At 56.9% G+C, this 25,213-nt stretch overlaps 1 protein-coding gene across 1 annotated transcript; it reads right to left on the reverse strand.

Annotated features, from left to right (window-relative positions):
- Nucleotides 1-2,949: 2,949 nt before the first annotated feature.
- Nucleotides 2,950-9,225, reverse strand: RTN4RL2 (reticulon 4 receptor like 2). Its single transcript, XM_032775788.2, has 3 exons — nucleotides 8,871-9,225; nucleotides 4,820-5,307; nucleotides 2,950-3,847 (listed from the first exon to the last, which is right to left on the reverse strand). The coding sequence occupies exons 1-3, from the start codon at nucleotides 8,899-8,901 to the stop codon at nucleotides 3,059-3,061; spliced, it is 1,308 nt and encodes a 435-aa protein (XP_032631679.1). The 5' UTR covers nucleotides 8,902-9,225; the 3' UTR covers nucleotides 2,950-3,058.
- Nucleotides 9,226-25,213: the final 15,988 nt, after the last annotated feature.

A 25,213-nucleotide genomic window follows, 5' to 3' on the forward strand; every position in this document is an offset into this window, starting at 1 on the left:
GTCCCCATTTGCTTCCCTCCCAGGGGCATCATTTCAGAAAACTTTCCTTTTGGGGGGAGGGGAATTGTGTCAGCGCACAGAGCCTCTCTGTGGCTCAGTTTCCCTCTGTACCACGGGGAGGATAGAGCACTGGTAACTACATTACAGATGGAGATGGAGGAGGGGCAGGGAAGTGCAGAGAGATATAGATGCACTGAGCTACCTTAGCTGCCCCTCAGCCAAGGGGTTTTTTTTGGGAGGGGGAGGGGAGAAGCTAGCTCTGGGCTAGAGCCCCTCACACAGTGGCTCACACCAGCCAGCTGCCGAGGGGAGGCTGAGCTGGTCCCAGCCCTGTACAGCTTTAACTCCTCTTGTAAACACAAAAGTGGATTCCCCCCAATTCCCTGGCTGGCTGGGGACAGGGGTTGGTCTGGGCTGGGCTCTGTTCTGTCCCCATGGCTGAACAGGCCCCCTTAAGCCACGTGAGGGGCAGGGGTGGGACTGAGGCTCATGTGGCAGGAGGCACCCCTTGGCTGCGAGTAGGGCCGGCTTTAAGCCGATTCCCTGAAATCGGGCCCCACGCCTAAAAGGGCCCTGCGCCTTAGGCATCTGTTAATTTTTTTTTTTACTCACCGGGTGGCTGGGGGGAAAATACTCACCTGGAGCTTAGGCAGCATTTCAGCAGCAAGGGGAGAGGCAGGTCCGCTCCAGGGCTTTGGTGGCCTTTTGGCAACGGGGTAGGGGTCCGCTCTGGGGCTTTGGCGGCATTTTGGTGGCAGGGAGGAGGGCCGCTCTGGGGTTTCGGTGGCATTTCGGTGGTGGTGGGGGTCTTTCGGTGCTGTGGAAGACCGGGAGTGGACCCCCCGTCACTGAAGTGGCGCCGAAGCCCCGGACCGCCGCCGGGTATTCAGATTGGGCCCCAACGTTCATAAAGCCAGGCCTGGCTGCGGGTGGGGGAAGGGAGTGCCAGGGTGCCCTGCGGGAGGCTCGTGCACGCCGCCTTGCTCACGGCTTGTGCTGCTGTTCTGCAAGAGGGGCCCTGAATATTTCATGAGGAGAATGACATGACCTGAAAAGGCAGGGCCCCCACCCCTGGCACAGTGCCAGTCCTGCCTACACCTCCACAGCCCAGGGCTCTGGAGAGACCCTGCTTTGACCCCACCTCACCCCACACCAGCAACTGACCTTTAACCTCCATCCCCATGTGACCACCCCCACCCCATGATCAACCTCACGCTCACCATGCCCCCACCCCTAACCCCAATAATGGGGAGACAGAAATGCAGTGGGGCAAGAGGACATGAGGTCCAAGTGTGCCACCAAGTCTGAAGGTGGGTGCTGGGCAGGGGGCTTTGGGCAGCACCCCACAAGTTCATGTCAGTTGCAGTGTGATCACCATCAGTGGGTTCCAGAGTTAACAGCCTACTCAGCTGAAAGGGCAACCCCCAGCTCAGGCTGACTGCAGACTCAGGCAGTATCACACATGTCACGCCTCTGTGGGGTTCTCTCTACAATGCTGAGAGCGAGCGCCTGCAATGGGGATAGTCAGAAGGGGCAGGGAGGTGGGGGCCAACAGGTTGGGCCACCAGGATCCCCCCCAAATCATCACCAGCTTCAGGAGGCAGAAGCTGCTGTTTTGAAATGAGAGTGGAGATTTTGGGGGCAAGCAACCAAAAGCTGCCAGAGCTGCTCCTGTTGCTCCCCTCCTCTGCCTGCTGAGTCTGTGCCCGCTCTGTGGGGGGGGGGGGGGGGGGGGGGAGGGGAAGAGAGAGGGGAATCTGTGCCAGCTGGCATGAGGAGATGGTAAGGAGGAGACCTACCCCATCAGGACTCAGACCCACCAGTCTTGAGTTTGGCACCCTGCTGGCCCGAGATAGGATCCAGAGTGAGCTGGGAGCTGGCAATCTGAATACCCCTGTGTTGGCCAGGCAGGAGTGGCCAAGCTCAGGAACCGGACTCCGAAGCAGCTGCTACCCACGCCCCCGAGTGACTAAGTCTGACAAACAGGTCTAAAATAATAGAATTTTAATAAATAATTTTCCAACCCCCTTTTTTTGTTTTGCTTGTTAGAAGGGGGGCGGGGCGAGCAGCAGAAAAACATCCAGCATCAGACATGTCGGTAAAGGGGCGGGGGGGAAGGTCAGAGCCGCAGAGCAGGGTTTGAGGGGGGGTGGATCCTACCAGACTCAGGGAAGGAAGGGGGAGAAGGAATGAGCTTTCATCCCTGAGGGCCAATTCAGGAACATGGAGATGTGGGGGGCTGGGGGGGACATGTGGGACAGGGAAAGAAGGGGCTGGGGCACTGGGTTGGAGAGGTGCACTGTGAGGGAGGGGACACTGCTCTCTCTCTGGCTTGGTGTGGGGGGAGGAAGTAGCTTGGAGAGGGGATATAGGGTGCAGGCAATGGGCTGTGGGGACAGTTGTGAGCAAGTGGGAACAGGGAGTGGTGTGGCTTGGAGGGGACAGTGGGGGGACTAGAAGGGCATTGATCCCCCCCTCTCTCCTGGAGGAGGGGGCCCTAACTCCTAGGGGCCATGCTGTGGACCCAGGGGCAGGAGGCCTCCAACAGCTGGTCCCCCTGCACAGCTTGTCACATAGGAAGTGGGGGGGGGGGATCTACCCAGGGTGGAGAGATGGTATGTGGGGGGGGGCAGTGAGCAATGTCAATGGTGTTGGGGGTGAGCATGGAAGGGTCTGTTCAGGGTGGGGGGGATCAGATGGGGTGTTGGGCCCCTACACCTCCAGGAACCCCACCCCCCAATGGGGAGGGAAGTTGGGGGTGCCAGTACAGGGTTCCTTGGGGGTCCTGTTTGCAATGGTGGGCTCCCCTCCACAAGCAGACAAGCAGCAGGAACCTGCTGGACATCAGGAAAGCACTCATTACCCAAACTCCACGTTTCCACTAGCCAGCTGCCCACAAGGGCAGGTGTGGGTGGGGAGAAACTGAGGCAGGCTCAGGCCCAGAAGGGAGGCTCAGGGCTGCTCCCCTCAGTCTCAGTGCCATGGGGGCAGTTATTTAGGGCCTGTCCTCCCATAATCGCTGTCCTTGCTCAGTCCGGGGCAGTCTGGTGGGGCCGGGTCAGAGCCCAGGGGGGCCCAGCAGCAGCAGGAGTGGGGGGAGGGCTGCGGGCACTATACCTAGCCGACAGGCCCCAGAGTCCAATGGGGAACAGCCGGGCCCGGTGCAGCCCTCCTTGAGCCGGCCCTCCTCACTACCATAGCCGGCCCAGTAGTCCACCTCCGTGGGGGAGTCATACTTGGGGCTGCGGATGTCGCTGGCCGGCAGGTCCCGGTAGAAGGAGGAGGGGTCGGCAGGGGGCGCCCCGGCTTCCCCCAGCCCGTACAAGTGGTTGGAGGAGCTGTTGCTGTGGGGCCGACCCACCTCGGCCTCCCCACCCCACTTGGGCTTGGTGCCCGCCGCAGGCCGTGCTGGGGCGTGATTGGCAGGAGGGCAGTCTCTGAAATCAGCTAGGCTCAGGTGGCGCAGGTCACGACCTTGGCGCTCAGGTGGGGTGGTGCAGGCCACATCTGAGCTGGAGACACGGGTGTGCTGGAACCAGGCCCACAAGGAGCGGGCGCGGCAGTCGCAGGCCCAGGGGTTGTTGTTGAGGCGCAGGAACTCCAAAGAGGGCAGCTCGGCCAGTGTCTCACCTGGCAGTGTCGCCAGGCTGTTGTTGAACAGGTAGAGGATGGTGAGCTTGGCCAGGTCCCGGAAGGCCCAGCGGTGCACCGAGTGCAGCCGGTTGACATGCAGCAGCAGCCGGTCCAGACCCCCCAGACCCCGGAACACGTGCTCCGACAGCACACGGATCTTGTTCCCGTGCAGGAAGAGGTGGCTCAGGTTGGCCAGGTCCACAAACAGGTCGTCCTGAGATATCAAGGTGGGAGGGATGGCAAGTGGGGAGAAAGAAGGGGAGGAGGGACGGATAGAGAGCCAGGCAGAAAAAGAAAGAAAGGAGGGGAAAGAGGAGGAGAGGAGGGGTAGAGATAGATACATGGAAGAATAGATGGACAGATGGAAGGAAGGACAGATGGACAGAGAGGGAGTAGAAAGAAGGGAGAGAGGAGGAGTAGAGATGGATGGATGGAGGAATAGATAGTGGTAGAAGGAAGGTGGATGGAGGAAGGGAAGGGTGGATGGTGGAGTAGAGGGGGAGGAATGGAAGGAAGGAGCCAGGGATGATGGAGGGAGGTGGAAGGACAGCAGGAGGAGAGGAAGAGAGGACACAGAGGGATGGATGGAGAGAGAGAGGTTGGAGGGGCGAGATGACAGTGAGAGGGAGGGAGGGATGGTAATTAAGTCAGATGACATGGCACAAGCTTTGCCCCCTCACTACCCAGCTCCCAGCCCTGTGATCTCTGCAGGGCAGGACATGCTATGCTGGAGGCAGTGCTGTCTGGCAGGGACTCCCTCTCCTCGCCTCCCCCACCCCCCAACTCAGGCAGGCTGCAGGGCCGGGCTGCTCCTTGCTGTGGAGGAGCCGCAGTGCCCGGGGCCGGATGGACTGTGGTTTGAGAGTAGCTGGCTGGCAAGGCACCAAAGAGCCCCTCTGCTCCCCACAGCCTGCCTGCAGGAGTGTGGGGGAGGGGAGCTGCATGGGCCAGGCAGCTGGACTCCCAGCCAGAGGACAGGTGGGGATCTCAGCCTAAGCCCAGAGAATCCAGTCCCCAGCTCAGCAGGACTGGAGCTGGTGCCCCCTGGGGGGCAAAGGCCCCATATGCCATTCCCCACCCCAGAGCCAGCCAGTGTCCCAGGCCAAGCTGGGTTCCCGGCTGCGGGGGCTGGCGCGCAGGAATCTGCATGTCCATGCCTGTGGTTGGGATCCCTGCCCCCACCCACCTGGAGGTAGAGCAGGTTATTCTCCTGCAGGTACAGGTACTGGAGGCTGAAGAGGCTGCGGAAGAGGGTGCTAGGCAGGCTGCTGAGCTGACAGCGGTAGAGGTGCAGGGACTGCAGCCGCTCCAGGCCCCAGAAGGTGTCGGGGTCCAGGCTGCGCAGGTGGTGGTTGTCCCCCAGGTCCAGCTCCTCCAGGGCGGGAAGGTGGCGGAAAGTGCCGGGCTGGATGGAGGAGATGTTGTTGGAGTACAGCCAGAGGGTGATGGTGCTGGGCCCAAAGGTGCCCGCCCGCAGTGCCCCAATCAGGTTGTTCTGCAGGAAAAGGCGCTGGGCGTTGGGGGGCAGCACCTGGGGCACTGACGAGAAGTTGTTGGCTTGGCAGCTGACTGTGGGTGGGGAGAAGTAGCAGGTGCACAGCATGGGGCAGGTGGGTGCCCCCGGGGGGAAGGTCACCAGCAGCACCAGGAGGCAGAAGAGGGGAGTGACGGAGCCTGCAAAACAGACAGGAGGTGAGAGGGGCTGTTGTACCAGTGCCAGTCAGTGCACTAGAGCCCCCTTTCCACCCAGCCAGGCCCACTCATCAGCCACCAGAGGGCCAGGCCCCTGCCCCCTACATGCGTTCCTACACAAGCCAGCATGTGTGTGATCCCGTGTGTGTGTGTGTGTGGGGGGGTGTCCTTTGGGTACCTTCCCATAGAGAGCTCCCCACCCAGGGGGAACAGCTGGGTATTCCCAGGCCTGGGACCATGGGTGCTCCTGATCCCAGGCAGCAAACACACCCGTGTGAACACTTCTGTGCACGTGTCCCATGTGCAAATGCATGTGCCCAGAGCGTGCGTAGGTGGGCGGCTGACGCCAGAGCCAGTGACACAAGCTGCTGCCATTTCTGTTCACACCACCTCCGCCGCCTCCTCCTCTCCCCTTCCCCACTCAGGACCCACACGTGCTCCTCTCCCCGCAAGGCAGCTCCAGCCACACCCCCGCTGGGCTTGAGTGTGTGTGTGTTTTTCCTTGCTGGGCTGAGACTCTATAGCTCACTCAGCAGGAGATCCCCACTCACATGGGCAGGACCTCCCCCATGCAGACAGATACAGGACAGTCAGAGCTCCCCAAGGATACCCCCATCACCCCATGCTCTGGGTGTCCCTAGCCTCTGACTGCCAGAAGCTGGGACTGAACAGCAGGGGATGGATCACTTGATAATTGCCCTGTTCTGTTCATGTCCTCTGAAGCACCTGGCATTGGCCCATGTCGGCAGACAGGACACTGGGCTAGATGGACCATTGGTCTGACCAGCGTGATAGTTCCTATGAGCATTCCTTGCCAGCTCCACTCCCTGTCTCTCACTGAGGGGTGCTGATGAAGTGTGGGGCACTTCCCCTCTCTGGGAATTTGAGGAGCCAAATTCTGATCTCTTAATCCTGCTCTGAGGATTAAGCAGCATCCCCTTAGCACTGGTCCAGCACTGTCTCCTGAGCACTCCTCTGGGGCTGGGCAGGAGTCCAGCCATGCCCAGTGGCTGGGGGGCTGTTCTGGGCCCCCACCCCTGGCTGAGCAGCTGTAACCCAAGAAGCCTCATCCATAATTCAGGCCTGTGGCTCTCTCTAAGTGCAAGTTGAGGGAGGGAGGATGGGGCGGGGGGGGAAGGGCTGGAAGATTCTCAGCCTCCCCCCCCCCACTCCTGTACAGCCATCAGCACCGTGTGTGCCCACCAGGGCAGCTCTGCCTGTGCCCCTGGGTTCGTCTCCCTCAAGGCCTGTCCTGTTCTCTCCCTGCCCCAACCCCCCACCCTTCCCCCCTCAGATCCCCCTCTCCCAAGCCCCCATACCTGCCCTAGCTGGCTGCCCCCTCCATTCACTCCCTGCTACCAGCCAGTGGGCAGGGGTCCCTCACTGGAGGCCGACTCCACTCCTCAAAGGGAGGCCGGGATAGCACCCCTCACCCAGTCTGCATTTCACCAGCCTTCCTGCCTCAGCAGCGCCTGGCCCCGGGGTGGGTGGGGGTTTGGCACAGCTGCCACTTCTCCCCTCCTGCTTACCCAGTGAGCCCCATGCCAGCACCCCACATGCCAGCCCAGGCATATGCCCCAGGCCCTTCCAGATCTCCAGCCACTTTCTTGGCTCTTTGCAGTGACCCAGCAGCCGGCTGTAGGTAGCTCCCTTGTGGCTGTCTGATCCCCCTCTTTCCCCTGCTGAGGGCTGGAGCAGCGTCTGTGCCCCACCAGTTCATGCCCAGTTGAGCATCTGACCAGCCAACAGGGGAACCACCGACCCAGGAGGCACGGCTGGGGGAGCAGGGTCCCCAGGACATGGCACTTGGCCATGGAAAGAGGGGAGCAGGGTGGTGGGTATAAAATCTGGTGGGCATGGGGGGGGACATCAGGGCAGTGAGCCCCAGGGGGGAAGGGGGAATCAAAGGGGGATCAGAAGAAGGGGAGGGGAAATGGAGGGGCAGAAACTGCAGGTGTAAGGCCTGGAGCAGCTGTCCAGCCTCCCACGGAGGAAAAGGATGGTGGGGACGGAGATGGCTGCTGATGGGAATCAAGGTGAGGGGTGGTCCCCATAGGATCAGACGCTCAGACAGATGTGGAGTGGGGAGCCTAAGAGGAGGCAGCTGGCTGGCAAAGAAGGTTCCACAGCTGAGGGCCCCCTCCCAAAGAGGAGTGTAGTGGTGAGGATGAAGGCTCTGGGGAGCAGAAGGGGGGCAATACCCAAGGAACATCCTCCCCTCCTTCCCAGCAGAGCAAAGGCTGGCAGGGAGGCTGCGAGGTGGTGACACAGCGAGCGATGCAGGCGAGCGGGCTCCGTGCTGCTGGGAGCTGCTCTGTGCTTGTCCATAATTTAAGACCCTCAAAATAAGCTGCTGGCTGTGCCAGGAGCTCTTCCCTCACGCAACGGCTATAAACGGCACCAGTCGCCCGGGGCACCAGGACCAGGCCAGCAGGGGGCAGCGCTGCCAAGCCACCCCCACTCCTGAGTGCTAGGGCAGCAGCACCACCAGACCCACCCCTTGCATGCTCTGATCCTCGCTTTGCCCCCTCGTATCCCCCCTGCCAATCCCTCCCCATCTGCCCCCTTCCTTGACCCATCTGTTTCACTCCCTCTCTCACCAGCTAAGTCAGCGCTGGAGTCACCAGCCCCTGGGCACCAAATACCCCGGAGAAGAACATGCCCCCCATCCACCCCAGACCTGTCCTGCAAGGGGCACAGCTGGAACTCCTCCCACCAGATCGGTGCATTTGGGGGTCGGGAAGAACACCCCCCAGCCAGCCAGCCCCTCCTGTCCATAGCTGAATCAGAGCCAGCACTCCCTAGAGGGAAGGCCCCATGTCCCATTCCCTGGCCTGCCCCCCAGGTAACTAAGGAGCTGGGTGCATGGCAAAGAGGGTGGCACCGCCCCTGGCCTCAGGAGCAGGGTGGTGCTCAGCTCCCCCATTCCCCGTCCTTGTGCTAGCAGGGTAGGAGGAGACAGAGTGTGGACTGAGCTGCTCTGGCTTCCCCTCCCCATCACACCGCCCTGCACACCCCAGGCTAGGGCACGAACAATCCCCACCCACCCCAGGGCTTGTCTTGCTCATGCACCCAAGGATCTGTGTCCTGCTGCCCCCTGACACCTTCTTGTCCACAGCTGCCCCACACCTTCCCACTGTCCCCCTGGCTTTCCTCTTCCATGCCCGTCCAGGGTGCTCGTGCCCCCACACCCCACCCCACCCAAGGAAGCTGTGCTGTCAGTGCCTGGGCACTGTTACCTCCATCCCTGTCACGTGCCCCCCAAGGGTGCTGTGTCCCCTACTCTGCAATGTCTCACCTGTACCCCCACAGCACTATCCCTCTCCCCCTGCCAGCACTCTCCTGTCCTTGTCCCCCTCACCCAGGACACTGTATGCTCCCCCCCCGACACCGCCCCATCCGTGCCCCCCTAGCATTGCCCTCCACCTGGTACCACCCCTCAGCACCACCCCATCCTCCCTCTGCTGCCAAGCCAGCGGCGGCTCCCAAGCTGCCCCACCGGGCCCCGGGGTGAAGCCTAGGAGGCAGCTGGAGATGGCACTTACCGTGCAGAAGGCGGACCGGCCGGAGCAGCATGTTGCCAAGGTGAGAGAGGAAGGGCAGATGGCCGGAGCAGGGCAGGGGCAGATCCGAGCCTCAGTGGCGCCCGGCCAGCAGCGAGCAGGTGCCCAGCGCCGATCCAGCCGGACGGGGTGTTTGCCAAAGCCCAGCCCAGCACCAATACACAGGGGGACACAGTCCAGTGCCGAGTCCGCAGGGCTCCCGGGTGCCCGGGCGTCGGGGTCTCAGGCCACAGTGCTCGCCAGTCCGGTGCCGGGGGCGCTCGGCTGGGTGCCGGTGCCCGGGCTGGGCAGGGGGCACTCCACACACAGCGCTCTCCGAGGCCGGTGCCCGGGGCGCTCAGCCCGGTGCCCGCGCTGGCCAGGGCGCTGAGCGCAACGAGCCCGTCCCGAGCCGTGCCCGGGGCCGTCAGCCCAGTGCCCGGTTGCCCGCGCCTGGCCAGGGGCGCTGAGCGCCACAGCCCGCTCCGGCTGCGCTAGCCCGGTGTCGGCACCCGGCGCCCTCGGACGGCACCCGTCCCGCCTTAGCCCCGCTTGCGCCGGCGACAGCGGACACGAGCGACGGCCGGCCTCTGCCAGGATGGGGTGCGCCGGGCGGGGCGGGGCGGCTGCGCTCCGGGCTCCCTACGCTGCGCTCCCGGCCGCTCGCGGGGAGAAATGAGCCCTGAGAGCCACGGAGCCTTATCCCGGCCCGGCGGCTCCGCCCCTTGTCGCGGGGCCGCCGCTTAACCCTTGAAGGGCCGGGCTCCGCCCCGCCCCACCGGGGGCAGCCCAAGGGCTCTGGGCTCCAGATGCCAACCAAGGGCGGGGAGTGGGGCAGCCAGTGCCCCTTGCACCAGGCGAGATCGGTGGGCAGGACACCGCTCCCCAGCCCCCACCCCCCGTGTCCCCTCACCCCTGGGGGGGCATCACCGCGAGGCGGATGGGAGCCGGCGCTCCCACAGGGAAGAGGCCCCACATCCCATTCCACACCCCCCTGAGCCAGCCAGGCCCCTGCTCTGGGTGGGATCAGAGCCAGCGCCCCACAGAGGGGAAAGGCCCTGTGCCCCATTCCCTGCCCCCCTGAGCCCGCCAGCCTGGGGGCAGGGCTGGGCTGGGCTGGCTCGCTGTCTAGCCGGGCAAGGGAGCTGGGGGCTGAAGGCAGGGCTTAAGGTGGGAAGTGGGAGTAGCCAAGAGAGGGATTCCTGCCCCCCCACATCCAACCCCTCCCTTGCTCTGGGTCTCTGACGGGCACATCTGGGAGCAGAGCTGGGTGGGAGCGGGAGGAGAAGCCGCTGACAGAGAACTGCGAATGGGCACCAGCTGGTGCTGGTGTTGCCAGGGACTCATCTGCCAACAGGCAACAGGCTCCCAGGAAACCAACCAGCAGCTCTGGCTCTGTGCCCACCCTATCTCCCTTCTCCGCTCATCTTGCCATGTCAAGGCAGTTCTGGAGCCATATGCCAAGCTGGAAGTACAGGGATCCATGCCCAAGGGCACCTACCAGGATTCACACTCCCAGGCCCTCAGTGGGGTCCGTGCCCTGGGGCAAAAGCACCAGGATTCACAGTCCCAGCCCCCCGTCCCAGAAGGGTCCATGCTGCGGGCACCAGTGCCAGGATCCACGCTTCCAGCCCCCACTCCAGCCCAGCAGTCTGTGCCCTGGTGAGGTGATGGACCATGATCTGTGCCCTGTGGCTGGCAGGGCTGTGTGTGCCTCGCAGCCCATGGCCATGCTGCCTGGGGCTGGGCGGGGGGCTGGGTGCTGGGTTGGTGGGCTATGCCAGGCTGCTGCAGCACAAGCTGGCGCAGGATTTGTTTGCTGCACTGCCTCCGGCATCTCCCGGGGAGCGAAATATCACAAGATGGAGAGACAGACGCTGCGGGTGCGGGTGGGCGGTGGGCGCTGACTCAGGGGGCTGTCATCCGCTGCTGGCCATGTGCTCCGTGCCCGAGGGGGACACAGAATGCACTAGGGGCCCAAGCAGGGATGGGTCATGCAGAGGCTGGGTGCTTCCCAGTGCCCTCCATGCCCCCTTTTTCAGCATACCCAATGCCCCACTGTGCTCCCCATCCCTAGAGCTACCCACCCCCTCCAGCACACCCAACTCCCCACTGTGCCACCTCCTCTGGCATACCCTACCCCCGCTATGCCCCCACCCCACATAGCTACCCAGCCTCTCCACACACCCCCATTCCATATCTGGCCCCCAATGGGTTAATTGTCTGTGAGAAATAAAATTCCCTTGCTTTCCAGCATCCTTTGGGAGCCTTGTGTGGGGCAGAGATGTCCTCACCCCTACATGCAGAGCCTCCTGCTGCCTTCCCCCTGCCCACCAGAAGGGAGCAGGCTGTGGAGTTGGGCACCCCAGGGGCAAAGTGAGATGTGTGTGATGGTGGGGACCCGCAGCCTCTGGCACTGTAGCCACTTCCCTGGCAGGAGGGCAGGTATGGCCTGGTCTCTGCATGGATGGGAAAAGCCCAAGTGCAATAGCATGCTCACATCCAGGGGTAGGAACAGCTCAGTGGTTTGAGCATTGGCCTACTAAACCCAGGGTTATGAGTTCAATCCTTGAGGGAGCCATTTAGGGAACTGGAGTAAAAATCTGTCTGGGGATTGATCCTGCTATAAGCAGGGGGTTGGACTAGATGACCTCCTGAAGTCCCTCCAACTTTGATATTCTATAAACCAAGAGGACTCAAGGCTCTGACCTGTGTCAACACAAGGTGAGGGCTGGATGCATCCAGATATGTATGGAATAGGTCAATATAGATAAAGGGGGTGTGAACAGCTAGAGAGAGGGGCTGGAGGGGAGGGTGAATGCCACAGTTAGACATTCATATAGAAAGACAGCTGTATGGAGTAGGTAGATTTATTGTCATGTTTGAGGTGGAAGGATGAATAGATATGTGTACATGACATTGGATAGAAAGAGTCCAATCAATGGATAGCTATGGAGATAGATCGGGGTTCTTCAAATTCGGGTTGGGACCCCTCAGAGGGGGTCATGAGTTGTCAGGCTCCACCCCAAACCCCACTTTGCCTCCAGCTTTTATAATGGTGTTAAATATATAAACAAGTGTTTTTAATGTGTGTTGGGGGGGGTGCACTCAGAGGCTTGCTATGTGAAAGGGGCCCCCAGTACAAGTCTGAGAGCCCCTGAGATAGATGGATTGCTGGACTGATAGCTGGTTGCCTATGCACATGATGCTCTCTAACACCATACGCTCACTTAACCTTCATTAACCCCACAGCTACCACCTCACTGCTGACAATCCCCATGTCGAGGACCCTGTGCCCCACTAGTGAGGCAATGTACACAACTAAGCTCTGAAATGAGGCAGATCGGATCTCCCCAGGTGCACATGCACCGCTCCTGTGATCACACAGATGGGGTGCAGGGAAAGGGGCTCACATACACCCCCAGAGGGCCACAGCCCCCTCAGGGCACTTCCCATCACAGTCACAGCTCTGCCAAGCTGCTTCAGCCAACCACTTTGCCATTCAGTACAGTGACACCTGCCCAGTGACTGCAGCCAGAGCGCATGGCAGAGAATCACCAGTGACTCCAGCTGGCTCCAGGGGTCAGAGTTACAGCTGTGGGGGCATTTACCTTCACACTATAGCTGCAGGTTTTCTGAGATTTAAGTTTAGCTGAACTTGATGTTCTGTAAAGGCATGAGATAGCACGGGGCATGCGTCACTCTGCATTAACAAAGAGTTTTGCTATTAGCTAGGCGGGCAGACAGGCAGCAGTGGAGCACCAGCGCTGCTGTAGTTAAGATTAAGACCAGCATTCTGTTTACAGCTCAACATTCGTAAGTGCTCTGAGGGCCACACATCTTCAGATTGCCTCGAAATTTGGTTCCCCCGGGGGGTGGGGGTGGTGCAGAGTTCAGTTACTGAGCCAAACTGGGGGTTATTTCGTAGACTCAGAGAGTCCAAGCCCAGAAGGGACCACAGTGATCATCTAGTCTGACCTCCTGGGTAATGCAGCCAGGGAGCTTCCCAAAATCAATCCCAGAGCAGAACTTGTAGGAAAACAGCCCATCTTGACTTAAAAATTGTCAGTGATGGAGAATCCACCCGGACCCTTGCTAAATTGTTCCGATGGGTAATTACCCTCCCTGTTAAACATTTACAACTTGTTTCCCGGCTGAATTTGTCTAGTTTCAACTTCCTGCCATTGGATTAGCTTAGACCTGACCTCTGCTAGAATGAGGAGCTCGTTGCTAAATATTTGTTCCCCAAGTAGATATTTACCGACTGTGATCAAGTCACTCCTTAACCTTCTCTTTGTTAAACTATATTGAACGCCTTCAGTCTACCACTATAACTTTTCTTTTTTTTCTTTCCCTTTCAAGTTTTTATTTTTTTAGAAAAAATATATAGAAAAAACAAATGTCACAAAACATACGTAAACTTCTCATAATATATTAACCATTTGCTGCCTAACTGTTGTGATATAGCAGACATTTAATAAGGCAGGTTTTCTAATCCTTTAATCATTCTTGGGGCTCTTCTCTAACCCCTCTCCAATTTCCCACCATCTGTTGGAGGTTTGCCATTCCAGGAGAACCAGGGCCATAGCTGGTTTGTTTGTGAGGTCTGAGGAGATCACAAGGCAATGTGGTGGCAGGTTCACCCTGGGGGTCCTGAGATAACGGCCAAAAAAAATCTTGTCTTAAAGTTGACTTGTTTTGTCTTTTTTTTTTTGTAGCTAGCTGGAGATCAAACCAGAGTTGAGATCATCACACCAGGATCTCAAATGCTCTAGAGTTACCCCAACTGAGTGCACGGTACCCCCAGCACAGAGAAATCGCATTACAATGTTATGAGTCAAAGGGTTTGGTTATCCAGGTAAGTGCATGCCTAGCAGGGCTAAGACCACGTCCACACTTACAAGCTTACAGTGGCAAAGCTGCCTGTACCAACACTGCTGTGCCACTGTCAGAGCGCTCATGTAGCCGTGTTATGCCAACAGGAGAGAGCTCATCATAAAACCAGCTCAACGAGCAGAGGTAACGTTGTTGGCAGGAGAGCATCTCCCGGCGACGCAGCGCTGTGCACATGAGTGCTTCTGCCAGCAACACTTATGTCGCTCGGGGTGTGTGTGTGTGTGTTTTTTTCACACCCCTGAGTGACAGAAGTTTAGCCAACATAAATACTAGAGTAGGCATGGCCTAAACGGATAGTGCCGTGCGTTTGCGGAGAGAGCGGCTAAGGGGGTGGAAATGTGGCTGTGCTCTGTTGTGTGTGAGCGGCTCAAGGGGGGACTGTTGTGGCTACTAAATCTCAGTGCCACCCAGGCGCTAAGAGTTCAGTGCTGCCCTGGGCAGAAATTTGAACTGAAGAAAGGAGCCACCTTACTCCAAGATAGGCACAGGGTTTTGACTGGGGGAGGGGGGGGAAATGTAGTCGGAAGGCTGCTAAATATTCAGAAGGCATTGGCACTATTTTTGATCCCCCAAAAAACATGCAAAGGTTGGCTGGGAGGTGATTGGGGGTGGAGGAATAGGTGGAAATAGTGGGAGAGGGTTTAGGGTTCAGTGAAGGGAGGGACTCTAGGAAGGGGGATACATAGAGCTGGATGGGTAGGAAAGAGTTAGGGGGTCAGGGGAGGGGAGAGGAGAGGGTTAGGTGGAGGTGGAAGGGAGGGGTCAGGCACTGGGATCGTGACATGGGGGTGAGTGATAGGGGTTGGAGGAGAATAGTGTGCTAGTGACATGACGTTTGGAAATGAGGCAGACCAGATGTGCTTCACAGATCTGGACACAGATGTCCACATGTGTGCTGGCAGGAATATTACATCTACATGAGAAGATGAAGAAAACTACTAGGGGAGAGGCTGTTCTAGATTTGATTTTGACAAACAGGGAGGAATTAGTTGAGAATTTGAAAGGGGAAGGGAGCTTGGGTGAAAGTGACCTTGAAATGGTAGAGTTCACGATTCTATGGAATGGTAGGAGAGAGAACAGCACAATACAGACAGTGGATTTCAGGAAGGCGGATTTTGGTAACCTCAGAAGTTGGTAGGTAACACCCCATGGGAAGCAAGTCTAAGGGGAAAAACAATAGAAGACAGTTGGCAGTTTTTCAAAGAGACATTATTAAGAGCACAAGAGGAAACTATCCCACTGCGCAGGAAAGCTAGGAAGTGTGACAAGAGACCACCCTGGCTTAACCAGGAGATCTCCAATGCTCTACAACTCAGAAAAGAATCCTACAAAAAGTGGAAACTTGGTCAAATTACAAAGGATGAAAATAAACATATAACACAAGTGTCTAGGGACAAAATTAGAAAGGCCAAGGCACAAAATGAGATCAAACTGGCTAGAGACATAAAGGAAAAAAGAAAACCTTCTACAAATACATTGGAAGCAAGAAGAAGGACAGGGTAGGGCCTGTTACTCAATGAGCGGGGAAAGACAATCGCAGAAAATGTGGAAATTACTTTTTTTTTTTGGTTTTCCCCAAGAAGGTTGGTGGTGATTGGACGTCTAAACTAATGAATGCCAGTGAAAATGAGGTAGGATCAGAGTGTAAAATAGGGAAAGAACAAGTCAAAAATTACTTAGACAAGTTAGATATCTTCAAATCACCAGGGCCTGATGAAATGCATCCTAGAATACTCAAAGAGCTGACTGAGGAGATATCTGAGCCATTAGCAATTATCTTTGAAAAGTCATGGAAGACGGGAGACATTCCAGAAGACTGGAAAAGGGCAAATCTAGTGCCCATCTATAAAAGGGAAATAAGGACACCCCGGGGAATTACAGACCAGTCAGCTTCACTTCTGTACCCAGAGAGATAACGAAGCAAATAATTAAGCAATCAGTTTGCAAACATCTGGAATATAATAAAGTGATAGCAGGGTTTGTCTAGAACATTGTGTCAACAACTGAGCTTTCTTTGAAGGGTAACAGCTTGTGGTGGGGGGAAGCGGTAGATGAGGCTATATCTTGGTTTAGTGCTTTTGATACTGTTCTCCTGTTTCTCTGAAACAATTAGAATGCACCTGCTTGGAGGCTGACTATAGGTTGGGTGCATTGGCTGGAGTCATTCCCGGGTAGTTTCAGTGGTTCACGTTCATGCTAAGGATTGATGGGTCCGGGATTGGTTCTGGGTCGGTTTGTTCCTTCTTCGTCATGATTTGTCTGCATAGAGTCCTTATAAGTGGCAGTGATAAGCTGGGGGGTTGCAAGTTGGCTTTGGAGATAGATTAAATTAAATGATCTGGACAAACTGGGATGTCTGACTAATAGATGAATTCAATAAGGACAAATGCAAAGTTCCCTTAGCAAGGAACATCAGTTGAATCAATGGAATTGACTCGTTAGGAAAAAAACAAATGGGTATTGTGGGGGATTTGGGGGTTAGTGGTCACAGCTAAAATCGTCAACGTGTAACGCTGTGCACAAAGCACCACGTTATGATGCATTAGCAGATGTTGTAAGAGACATGAGAATAGTTCTTCCGCTTACCGTGCTGATTAGGCCTCAACTGAGATTGTGGTCAAGTTCTGGGTGCCACATTTCAGGAAGATGTGGCACAACAAAAAAAAAAAATGGAGCAGTCCAGAGCAGAGCAACAAAATGATTAAAGGTCTAGACAACATGACCTATGAGGGAGACTAAAAAAATAGGGTTTTGTTTTAAGTTTTTTCTGGAAAAAAGAGACAGAGAAGGGGAATGACCCCAAGTTTCAGAGGGATTAAGGTTGTTACAAGGAGAAGAAATTGGGATGGACAAGAAGCATGGGCTTACATTGCAGCAAGAGGTTGTAGGTGGGACATTAGGAAAAATTCCTAATGCAGAGTGGTTATCTGGATAAATGCCTAGGGAGGATGTGGATTCCTCATTGGATTTTTAGAGCGTTGGACAAGATACTGTCAGAGATGGTCTAGATTCTTCTTGTCATGCTTCTGGTGTGGGGGTGGACGATGGACTGTGGAGTCCTTCCTTTATGATCCATTGCCTCTTAGAAGAGGTTGGAAGGGTTTAGCAGGTCAATGCTCAAACCACTGAGCTATCCATCCCCCAATGCTGTAGGGTCTCTGCTGACAGTGATGGTTGAGATGATTGCCACGGTTATTGCGAGACATTTGTCCAGGAAACACCTGTAGAGTTACGGAACACCTGGATCTTGTGTTCCAAATCTGACACGTGGGAGCGAAACCTAGCACCTGAAGAGGGGAAGTCTGAGAGCTGAGCCAAACAATGTGAGAACAAGGGATGCCCCTGGGGACAGCTGGTGTTTACTGTCTAGGGTAGATGCAAGTGGGAGAGTTACAAAGGACCTGTCTACACTGGCAAGTTTCTGCGCAATAAAGCAGCTTTCCGTGCTGTAACCCCCGAGGTGTACAAACTGCCAAGCCACTTAGTGCGCAGAAACTGTGCAGCTGTAGTGCTGTAAAAAAGCCACCCCAATGAGAGCCGTACAGCTTTCTGCGCTGGAGCTACAGCACTGCAGTGCCAGTGTAGACACCGTGGTCAATTACAGCACTGCAATTGGCCTCCGGGAGGTGTCCCACAATTCCTGTTCTTACCTCTCTGGTCAATGGTTTGAAGTCTGCCCTGCCCTCAGGTGACCAACTGTCATCCTCACCCCATAAATTCCTTTGGAAGTTTGAAAGTCCCCTTCCTGTTTGCTCCATGATGTGTGCAGTGGTCGCAGCACATCTTTCCAGGTGGCCTTGCCTGCTCCACGCAGGACTGGAAAAAGTATTTACCCCACCTGCTGTTTGCATACAGAGAAGTGCCCCAGGAATCCACAAGGTTTTCTCCATTCAAGTTGCTATATGGGAGGAGAGTGAGGGGACCCCTGGACTTGATGAGGGACGAGTGGGAGGGGAAGGCCTCTTCGGATGGAGAATCAGTGGTGGAGTATGTACTGACCTTCCGGGAAAAGCTCGTAGAGCTCATGGGCTTGGCCAGGGGAAACCTAGCCAGGGCGCAAAGGAAGCAGACGGTCTGGTACGACTGCTCAGCATGTGCCCACTCCTATGCTACTGGGGACCAGGTGATGTTTCTCATCCCCGTGAGGAAGAATAAGCTGCCTGGGATGGCCCATTCAAGGTCATCAGACAGGTAAATGAAGTGAACTATGTAGTGGAACTGTCCAACCGGGCACACAGTCACTGGGTGCACCATGTAACATGATGAAGCCACAATGGGACAGGGAGAAGTTGGTGCTGGCTGTGTGTGGGCAGGGGGAGGAGAAGGGAGAAGATCCCCTGGTGGGTCTCCTCCCTGAGTCTGGGGCTGATCTCTCACTGGAATCAATTCCCCTCTCAGACCAGATAACACCTGCCCAGCAGGCTGAGATCAGAGGGGTGCTGCATTCATACTGGTAGCTGTTTTCCAGCTGACCTGGGCTCACGAACCTGGCTGTTCACTGGGTGGAGATGGGAGCTAACCCTCTCATCAGGTGTTCCCCATTCAGGGTCACTGGGAAAGCAGCCCAGGTCCTGGAGAGAGAGGTTAGGGAAATGCTGGCTTTAGGGGTGATCCAGCCGTCCTCCAGCCCCGGGCCTCTCCCGTGGTGCTGGTCCCCAAGAAGGATGGGTCGATCCGGTTCTGTGTGGAATATCGGAAGCTTAATGCCATCACCGTGTCTGATGCCTACCCCATGCCTAGGACTGACAAGATCCTAGACAAGTTGAGGGCTGCCCAGTACCTCACTACCATGGATCTCACCAAAGGCTACTGACAGGTGCCTTTGGAACCAGAAGCCAGGGCGAAATCTGCCTTCACCACCCCGATAGGGCTCTTCGAGTTCCTGGTTCTGCCTTTTGGTCTCAAGGGGGCACCTGCCACCTTCCAGCACCTGGTGAATCAGTTCCTAATGGGATGGAGGACTTTGCTCTAGCATACATGGACAATATCTGTGTATTTAGCCAAACCTGGGAGGACCATGTGTCCCAGGTGAAGAGGGTGCTGGGTCACCTCCAGGATGCAGGACTATAAAAGCTGGAAAGTGCAAGGTGGGGATGGCAGAGGTGTCATATCTGGGCCACAAGGTGGGAGGCAATCACCTGAAGCCGGAGCCGGCCAAGGTGGAGGCAATCCAGGACTGGCCCTCTCCCCAGACTAAGAAGCAGGTCCAGGCTTTCCTTGGGATGGCTGGGTACTACTGGAGATTTGTGCCACACTTTAGCTCCCTGGCAGCTCCCCTGACGGAGCTTTGTAGGAAGGGCAAGCCAGACAGGGTGGTCTGGACCTAGCAGTGCCAGAGGGCTCTCTGTGTGCTGAAGGGGGCAATCATCCAAAACCCGGTGCTGGTAAACCCGGATTTTAACAAACCCTTCCTTGGTGTATGCCGATGCCTCAGACACCGGGCTGGGTGGGGAGCTGATGCAAACTGATACTAAGGGGGAGAGACACCCCATTGTGTACCTGAGCAAGAAGCTGCTGCCCCGGGAGCAGCACTATGTGGCCATAGAGAAAGAATGTCTGGCCATGGTGTGGGCCCTTAAAAAGCTTCACTGTGTACACTGACCATTCACCCCTATCGTGGCTGCACCAAATGAAAGGGACTAATGTCAAGCTCCTGAGGTGTGGCCTGCTCCTGCAGGGTTATGACATGGAGGTGGTCCGTAAGAGGGGGAGTGTCAATGTTATAGCCCAGAGGGGGACAAACTATGTCTTGTGGGCCACATCCAGCCTGCAAGACCCTTCCCTCTGGCCCCTGAGCTCCTGCCAGGGAGTGGGGTCAGGACAGGCTTGCGGAGGAACCGGCACAACACCACGGCCATGCCTGGCCCTCCCCTTCTGCTCTCCTTCCGCCCGCCTCCCTTGCAGTCACAGTCCCCTGGCACCTGGGCAGCGTGGCTGCAGCTCTGGCCAGGTGGCACAACTACAGCACAGACAGACCTGGTGCTCTAGGGTGGCGCTGTTGGGGGCGGGAAGCAGGGGGAGTTTTGGGGGGGGAGGTTGCAGGGGGGCTGTCAAGGGTCCAGGGCTCTGCTGCCGGGGACAGGAGCAGAGCAAGCCAGGGCCCCCCACCACCCCCAGCGTGCTCGGCCCCTGTCCCCAGCAGCCAAGCTCAGACAGGGAGTGAGCCCTGCCCGACTGCCAGGAGAGCAGCCAGATGAGCAGGGGACATGCCCAGGGAGAAGACTGAGCCTCCCTTCCTCCCCCCACAGGTAATGTGGGGCTGGGAGAGCAGGGAGGGTTGGATAGGGGACCCCAGGAGGAGCAGGGGAGATTGGATAGGGGCGGGGGTGGGGAGCAGGCGAGATTGGATAGGGGCGGGGATCCCAAGGATGGTCAGGGGTGGGGAGCAGTGGGGGTTGGATAGGGGGCATAGCCCCCCCTGGCCTTCCCTACCCAGACCTCCATACAATTTCTTTATCTGATGTGGCCCTAGGCCCAAAATGTTTGCCCACCCATGTTATAGCCGATGCTTCATCACGCAGTGGGGCCCCTAACTTCCCTAGGTCACTGGCTAAGTGACAACACTCAGTTCAGACTTGAAGCAGGGAGTGATGTGATGAACTGGGGGATTTTCTTGGTTTTTTCTATGGTTTGCATGGAGAGGGCGTGGGACTCAGTTTCCCTGGTGTTACTGGTTTAACAAGGTGAAGGGAGAGGGAGTTTGTTGTTACAGAGGACCAGCGAGGGAACTTGGGTCCCCAGCCAATGGCCAGGGGAATGGATACCCCAGTGACTGGTGACCTAGTGACCAGGAGGTCCAGCTCGGACACCACAGCCAGTTCTGGTCAGTGGGAGGACAATGAGAGAGGACCCTGGTGACCTGACCAGCCAGTTCCAGCCAGTGGGGAACAGAGTGGCTGAGAGGAGAGGAGGCCCAGGTGACCCTGTTTACCTGGACAGAAGACAATGGACAGAGGGAGGGTTTGGGGGAGATGATATCAGATGCCCAGCTTGAAAGCGTGGGGTCTCTGGACTGGGGAGGGGGAGCAGGCAGAGCCCACCTGGATGCAGGGGAGAATTAGACGTGCTGTGCTGAGGGAGGCCAGGCCTCAGGGCCCTGAGAGTTTCCTGTGCTGTGTTCAAACACTCAATAAACCCTCCTGTTTTATGCTGGCTGAGTGTCACTTCAGCCTAGAGAACAGGGTTGCATTATTCCCTTTGAGAGTGAAGGCCCCGGGGGTCCAGAGCGAGTGGACTCTCTGAAGGGGCCCATGGCGAGAGACAGGCATGCTAAGGCTCAGAGAGGTGTGGCTTCAGGAGGCAGAGGGGCTTAACCTCTGAGAGAAAGTGGACCCCTGAGAAGGGCTGTCACACTGAAGGGGGTTCCCCCCAGGGACTCTACGGGGCCAAGAGCGGGCATGACCTGTGAGTCCGTGACACCACGTACCATAACAAGGAAAGGACTGGTTAATAAGTACAGCCTATTAACTGGGTCTGATGTTTTTGTTTTTCCTGTAACCTTATGTTTCCAACTCCTTACAACTCCTTTTATTTGAATCTTTCCCTCTAGCTCTTTTAATAAACCTCACTTTGGTTCTGCTCTAAACTGGCTGAAGTGCCCTGTGCTAAGGAAAGTGTTGAACCAAATCCAGTGGCAGCACATCGGTGCACATGGCGGGTGTCCAGAAGACAGGGGACTGGGCACCCAAGTGTAACAAAGTGAGGGGTGTGATGGGTTGGATCACAGAAACCCCCTTGGGGCTGCCACCTGATGTGCTTTGACTGCCTCTGAGCCCGTTTTCCCTGCCAGCTTGGGACTTCAGTGCCCTGCCTGGTTGTGCCAGACACACTTGCCTGCTACAAACCCAGACCCAAGTCTGACCACGTCCCCTAAAAGCTGCAGGCTTAACTGAAAACAGCTCACAGAAGTGTTCCTGTCTCCAACACTCAGATGTCCAGCTCCCAATGGGGTCCAAACCCCAAATAAATCCGTTTTACCCTGTATAAAGCTTATACAGGGTAAACTCATAAATTGTTCACCCTCTATAGCACTGATAGAGAGAGATGCACAGCTGTTGTCCCCACCCAGGTATCAATACATACTCTGGGTTAACTAATAAGTAAAAAGTGATTTTATTAAATACAGAAAGTAGGATTTAAGTGGTTAGCAACCCGCATGTCAAAGGGAGCGGCACACAATAGATGCACCATACACTGCATCACGCAAGGCACTGGGCACACACACAGACAGCGAGTGCAACATGCACACACACAGGGACATACACTATTGGGCTTCTTAACAAACGCCAGTGCGTGTAAGACACGCCACAATCATGAGATATAACAAATCCTAGCGAGTGTAGCACACACACACCCATCCGGCCTCATAACAAACCCAGTGAACGTACACACACACACACACACACACACACACCACACACACAAACACACACACACACACACACACACACACACACACACACACCACACACACAGAGTCAGGTCTCATAAAAAGATGCAGGGTAACAAACACATACACACAATTAGGCCTCTATAACAACCCCGAAGAGTGTTACACACAAACATACACACACACTCTGTCGAGCCTCATAACAAGCCCCAGCAAGCATCACACATGCACAAAATTGGGCCTCATAATAAGCCCCAGTGAGAGTCTCTCTCTCCTCTTTCACACAACACACACACACATACCCTTGTTGGCCCTGTAACAAGCCCGCGCAAGTGTCTCACACACACATACACAACACAACCCTGTTGGACCTGTAACAAGCCCCAGCAGTGTGTCACACACACATACACAACACACTGTCGGGCCTCGTAACAAGCCCAGCGAATGTCACACATACACACACACACACACACACACACACACACACACACACACACACACACAACAAGGTAGGTGCCCAGCCACACTCGCCGGAGGGTCTCCAAGCCGTGGTGGATCAGGACGGGCTCTCTCTGCCCAGCAGGAGCAGAGCTGCACCCAAGTCACAAGCAAGAGGCAGAGTTCCCGCCCAGTGGGGGTGCTTCTGCACAGAAGGGCTGGGTCTCCCCAGTGGGCCATGAGGGGCAGAGCCCTGCCGCTTTGTGCCTTAACCCAGCCCAGGCCCCATCAGGAGGTGTCCTGTCCCATCGCTCCCACAGGCAGAGGCCTCACCTGCTGTGGAGAAGACAATAAGCAGCATCCGCCAGTGTAGAGGGATCTGAAACACACAGACACAGGGTCATGCTGGGAAGCAACCGAGGGGGGGCAGCGAACACCCTCTCCACTGTGTCTTCTGTCCCACATAGGGAAGTTGCAACTCCAGGGGTGGCAGGGAGCAAGGGAGGGCTTAGTGGAACACAGCAGTGGGGTAGACAGTGGGGGAGCTAGACACTTGGGTGCAAGGGGGGGCAGAGAGGGGAGTGGAAGGAAGGAGGAGGATGGGAGGGGGTGATGGTGGGGGAGGATGCAGGGGAGTCAGAAAGGGAGGGGAGGAGAGAGGGGGCAGGGAAGATGAGGGACAGAGGCAGGATTTAACCCCATAGTCAAGGTGGTGAGGGGCAGGAGACAGAGCTGGGAGGAGGGTTCAAGCCCAAGCCAGGAGCTGCAGCCCGGACACCACAAACACTGATTGCACCCCAGGAATGCTGGAGAGCAGTAAGAGCGGTTGGGGGCGCACGGCAAGGCACACGGTGGAAGAGATGGAACAGGCGACAGCCTGCAAGAAGTTGGGGCAGAGGTGGGGTTGGGAGTAGGGGCCTACTGCTGGGTATTGGCAGCCAGGGCACAAATGGCCAAGCATGCCCTGAACACTGGGGTCGGGCCAGCCAGCTTGTCTGCACTGGGAGACTGACTCCAGTACTGCACCACTCTAAAGGGTGAAGAACCAAATCCCCCAGGGAGTTACCCCCATCTAAGGACAGCACCAGGATTAGAATGGTAAGAGCCTGACTGGTTAATATACCTGGGCAGACCTCCTCAGTTGTGCCCTTCCTGGATGGATAGATAGATGATGGATAGATGGTGTATGTAGATAGATTTGATCAATGGAGGTATGTCGATGATGGATGGAAGGATGGGTGGGTGCAGTCAATAGATGGATGTATTGGGTGTATGTAGATGCATGGATAGATGGGCGGGGGTGTCTGTGGGTGGATGATGGATGGATGGAGTGTTGTAGATTAAATCGATCATTTGATGGAGGATATGTCGATGAATAATTGGGTGTATTGGATGGATGGTGGTGTATGTGGAGGGAGGGAGAGAAGGAGGGATGGGGTGTATGTAGATGGATTGATGACGGTATGTCGATGGATGGGATGGATGGATGAAGTGTATATCAATAGATGGATGTACGGATGGGGTGTATGTCAGCCCAGGCAGCAGGCCTTTGCTTTGACTGCCATGGCTGTGGGGCTGGCCCAAGCGTCCTGGTGAAGGAGCTCAGCTGAGCGGAAGGTACTGGAGCTGCAGAGCCCGGAAGCAGCAGTCCAGCTCTGCAGCAAGGACAGGAGGGAACAGCTTGTGGAAGCTAGCTGAGCACTTCCTTCCAGGCGTGTGCAACCTCAGCAGTAGCCTGTGGCCATGCTCTGGGGTGCAGGGGAGTGAGCTCAGAGCCAACTGCACCAGCGCCCCTGGCCCAGCTGCATACAGGCTTAGTCTCTGGCTCGTTAACAGACACTAACCTCAGCCAAGGAGAAATGAATGAGCTGCAGGTGCCCTGGAGCCCTAAGGACAAGGGACAGCTGGCAACCACCGGTCCCAGCTGTGGGGAGGGGCCTGTGCTGGGGGGCTGACCCTGTGAAAGTGAGGGGGGGTTGTGCTGGGGGGCGGGTCTGAGGGGCTGGCTGCTACAGCACTGATCCGTGGGCCCGGTAGGCACTGCCAGGGGAGGATGGGTTCACTGGATACCCGGGCCAGGATGGTCCCTGCTTGGTGTCCTCATTTCAACTGCATTGTGGGGAGAGTGAGGAAGAGAAACAACATAGAAAGAAAGAGTGGGGAGGGATGGGGATTCTGTCCCAGGGGACCTTCTCCCCTCCCTGCGATTCAATGGGGTTTATCCTCACACACACATGAGCCAACCCATGGAGATGAGGCCTGGCTCCGAGGGGAAGCATCCATCCCTCACCCCCAGGTCCACAGGGATCCTAGGAGAGGGGTCCAGAGGGGATGCAGTTCAGGGGAGGGATCCAAGAGGAGGACCCCAGTGGAGGGGGTAAGGGTCAGTGGGGGTGGGGTAGGGGCCAGCGGGAGGGTCCCACGGGTGGATCCCTGGGGCCCCTCGCCCCAACGCTCAACATGGCCAGCAAGCGGGCCGGCATGGTGCCAAAGCGGTCAAAGATGTAGCCGGTGGGGAAGGTCATGAAGTTGTTCATGAAGGACCGATGGTGAAGAGAGTGACAGCTGCTCATCCTGTACCCGGCAGTCTGGGGAAGCATGGCCTGAGACACTGAACTGCCCA

The sequence above is a fragment of the Chelonoidis abingdonii genome, chromosome 4 (assembly GCF_003597395.2).
Source record: "Chelonoidis abingdonii isolate Lonesome George chromosome 4, CheloAbing_2.0, whole genome shotgun sequence".
Classification (NCBI taxonomy): domain Eukaryota; kingdom Metazoa; phylum Chordata; order Testudines; family Testudinidae; genus Chelonoidis; species Chelonoidis abingdonii.

Bases quoted from the DNA above. Each gene is read 5' to 3' on its own strand.
- RTN4RL2 (XM_032775788.2), bottom strand. From the start codon at position 8,901: ATGCTGCTCCGGCCGGTCCGCCTTCTGCACG. The intron at 5,308-8,870 runs GTAAGTGCCATC...TCTGTTTTGCAG, and splicing joins GCCGGTCCGCCTTCTGCACG to GCTCCGTCACTCCCCTCTTC. The intron at 3,848-4,819 runs GTGGGTGGGGGC...TTGATATCTCAG, and splicing joins ATAACCTGCTCTACCTCCAG to GACGACCTGTTTGTGGACCT.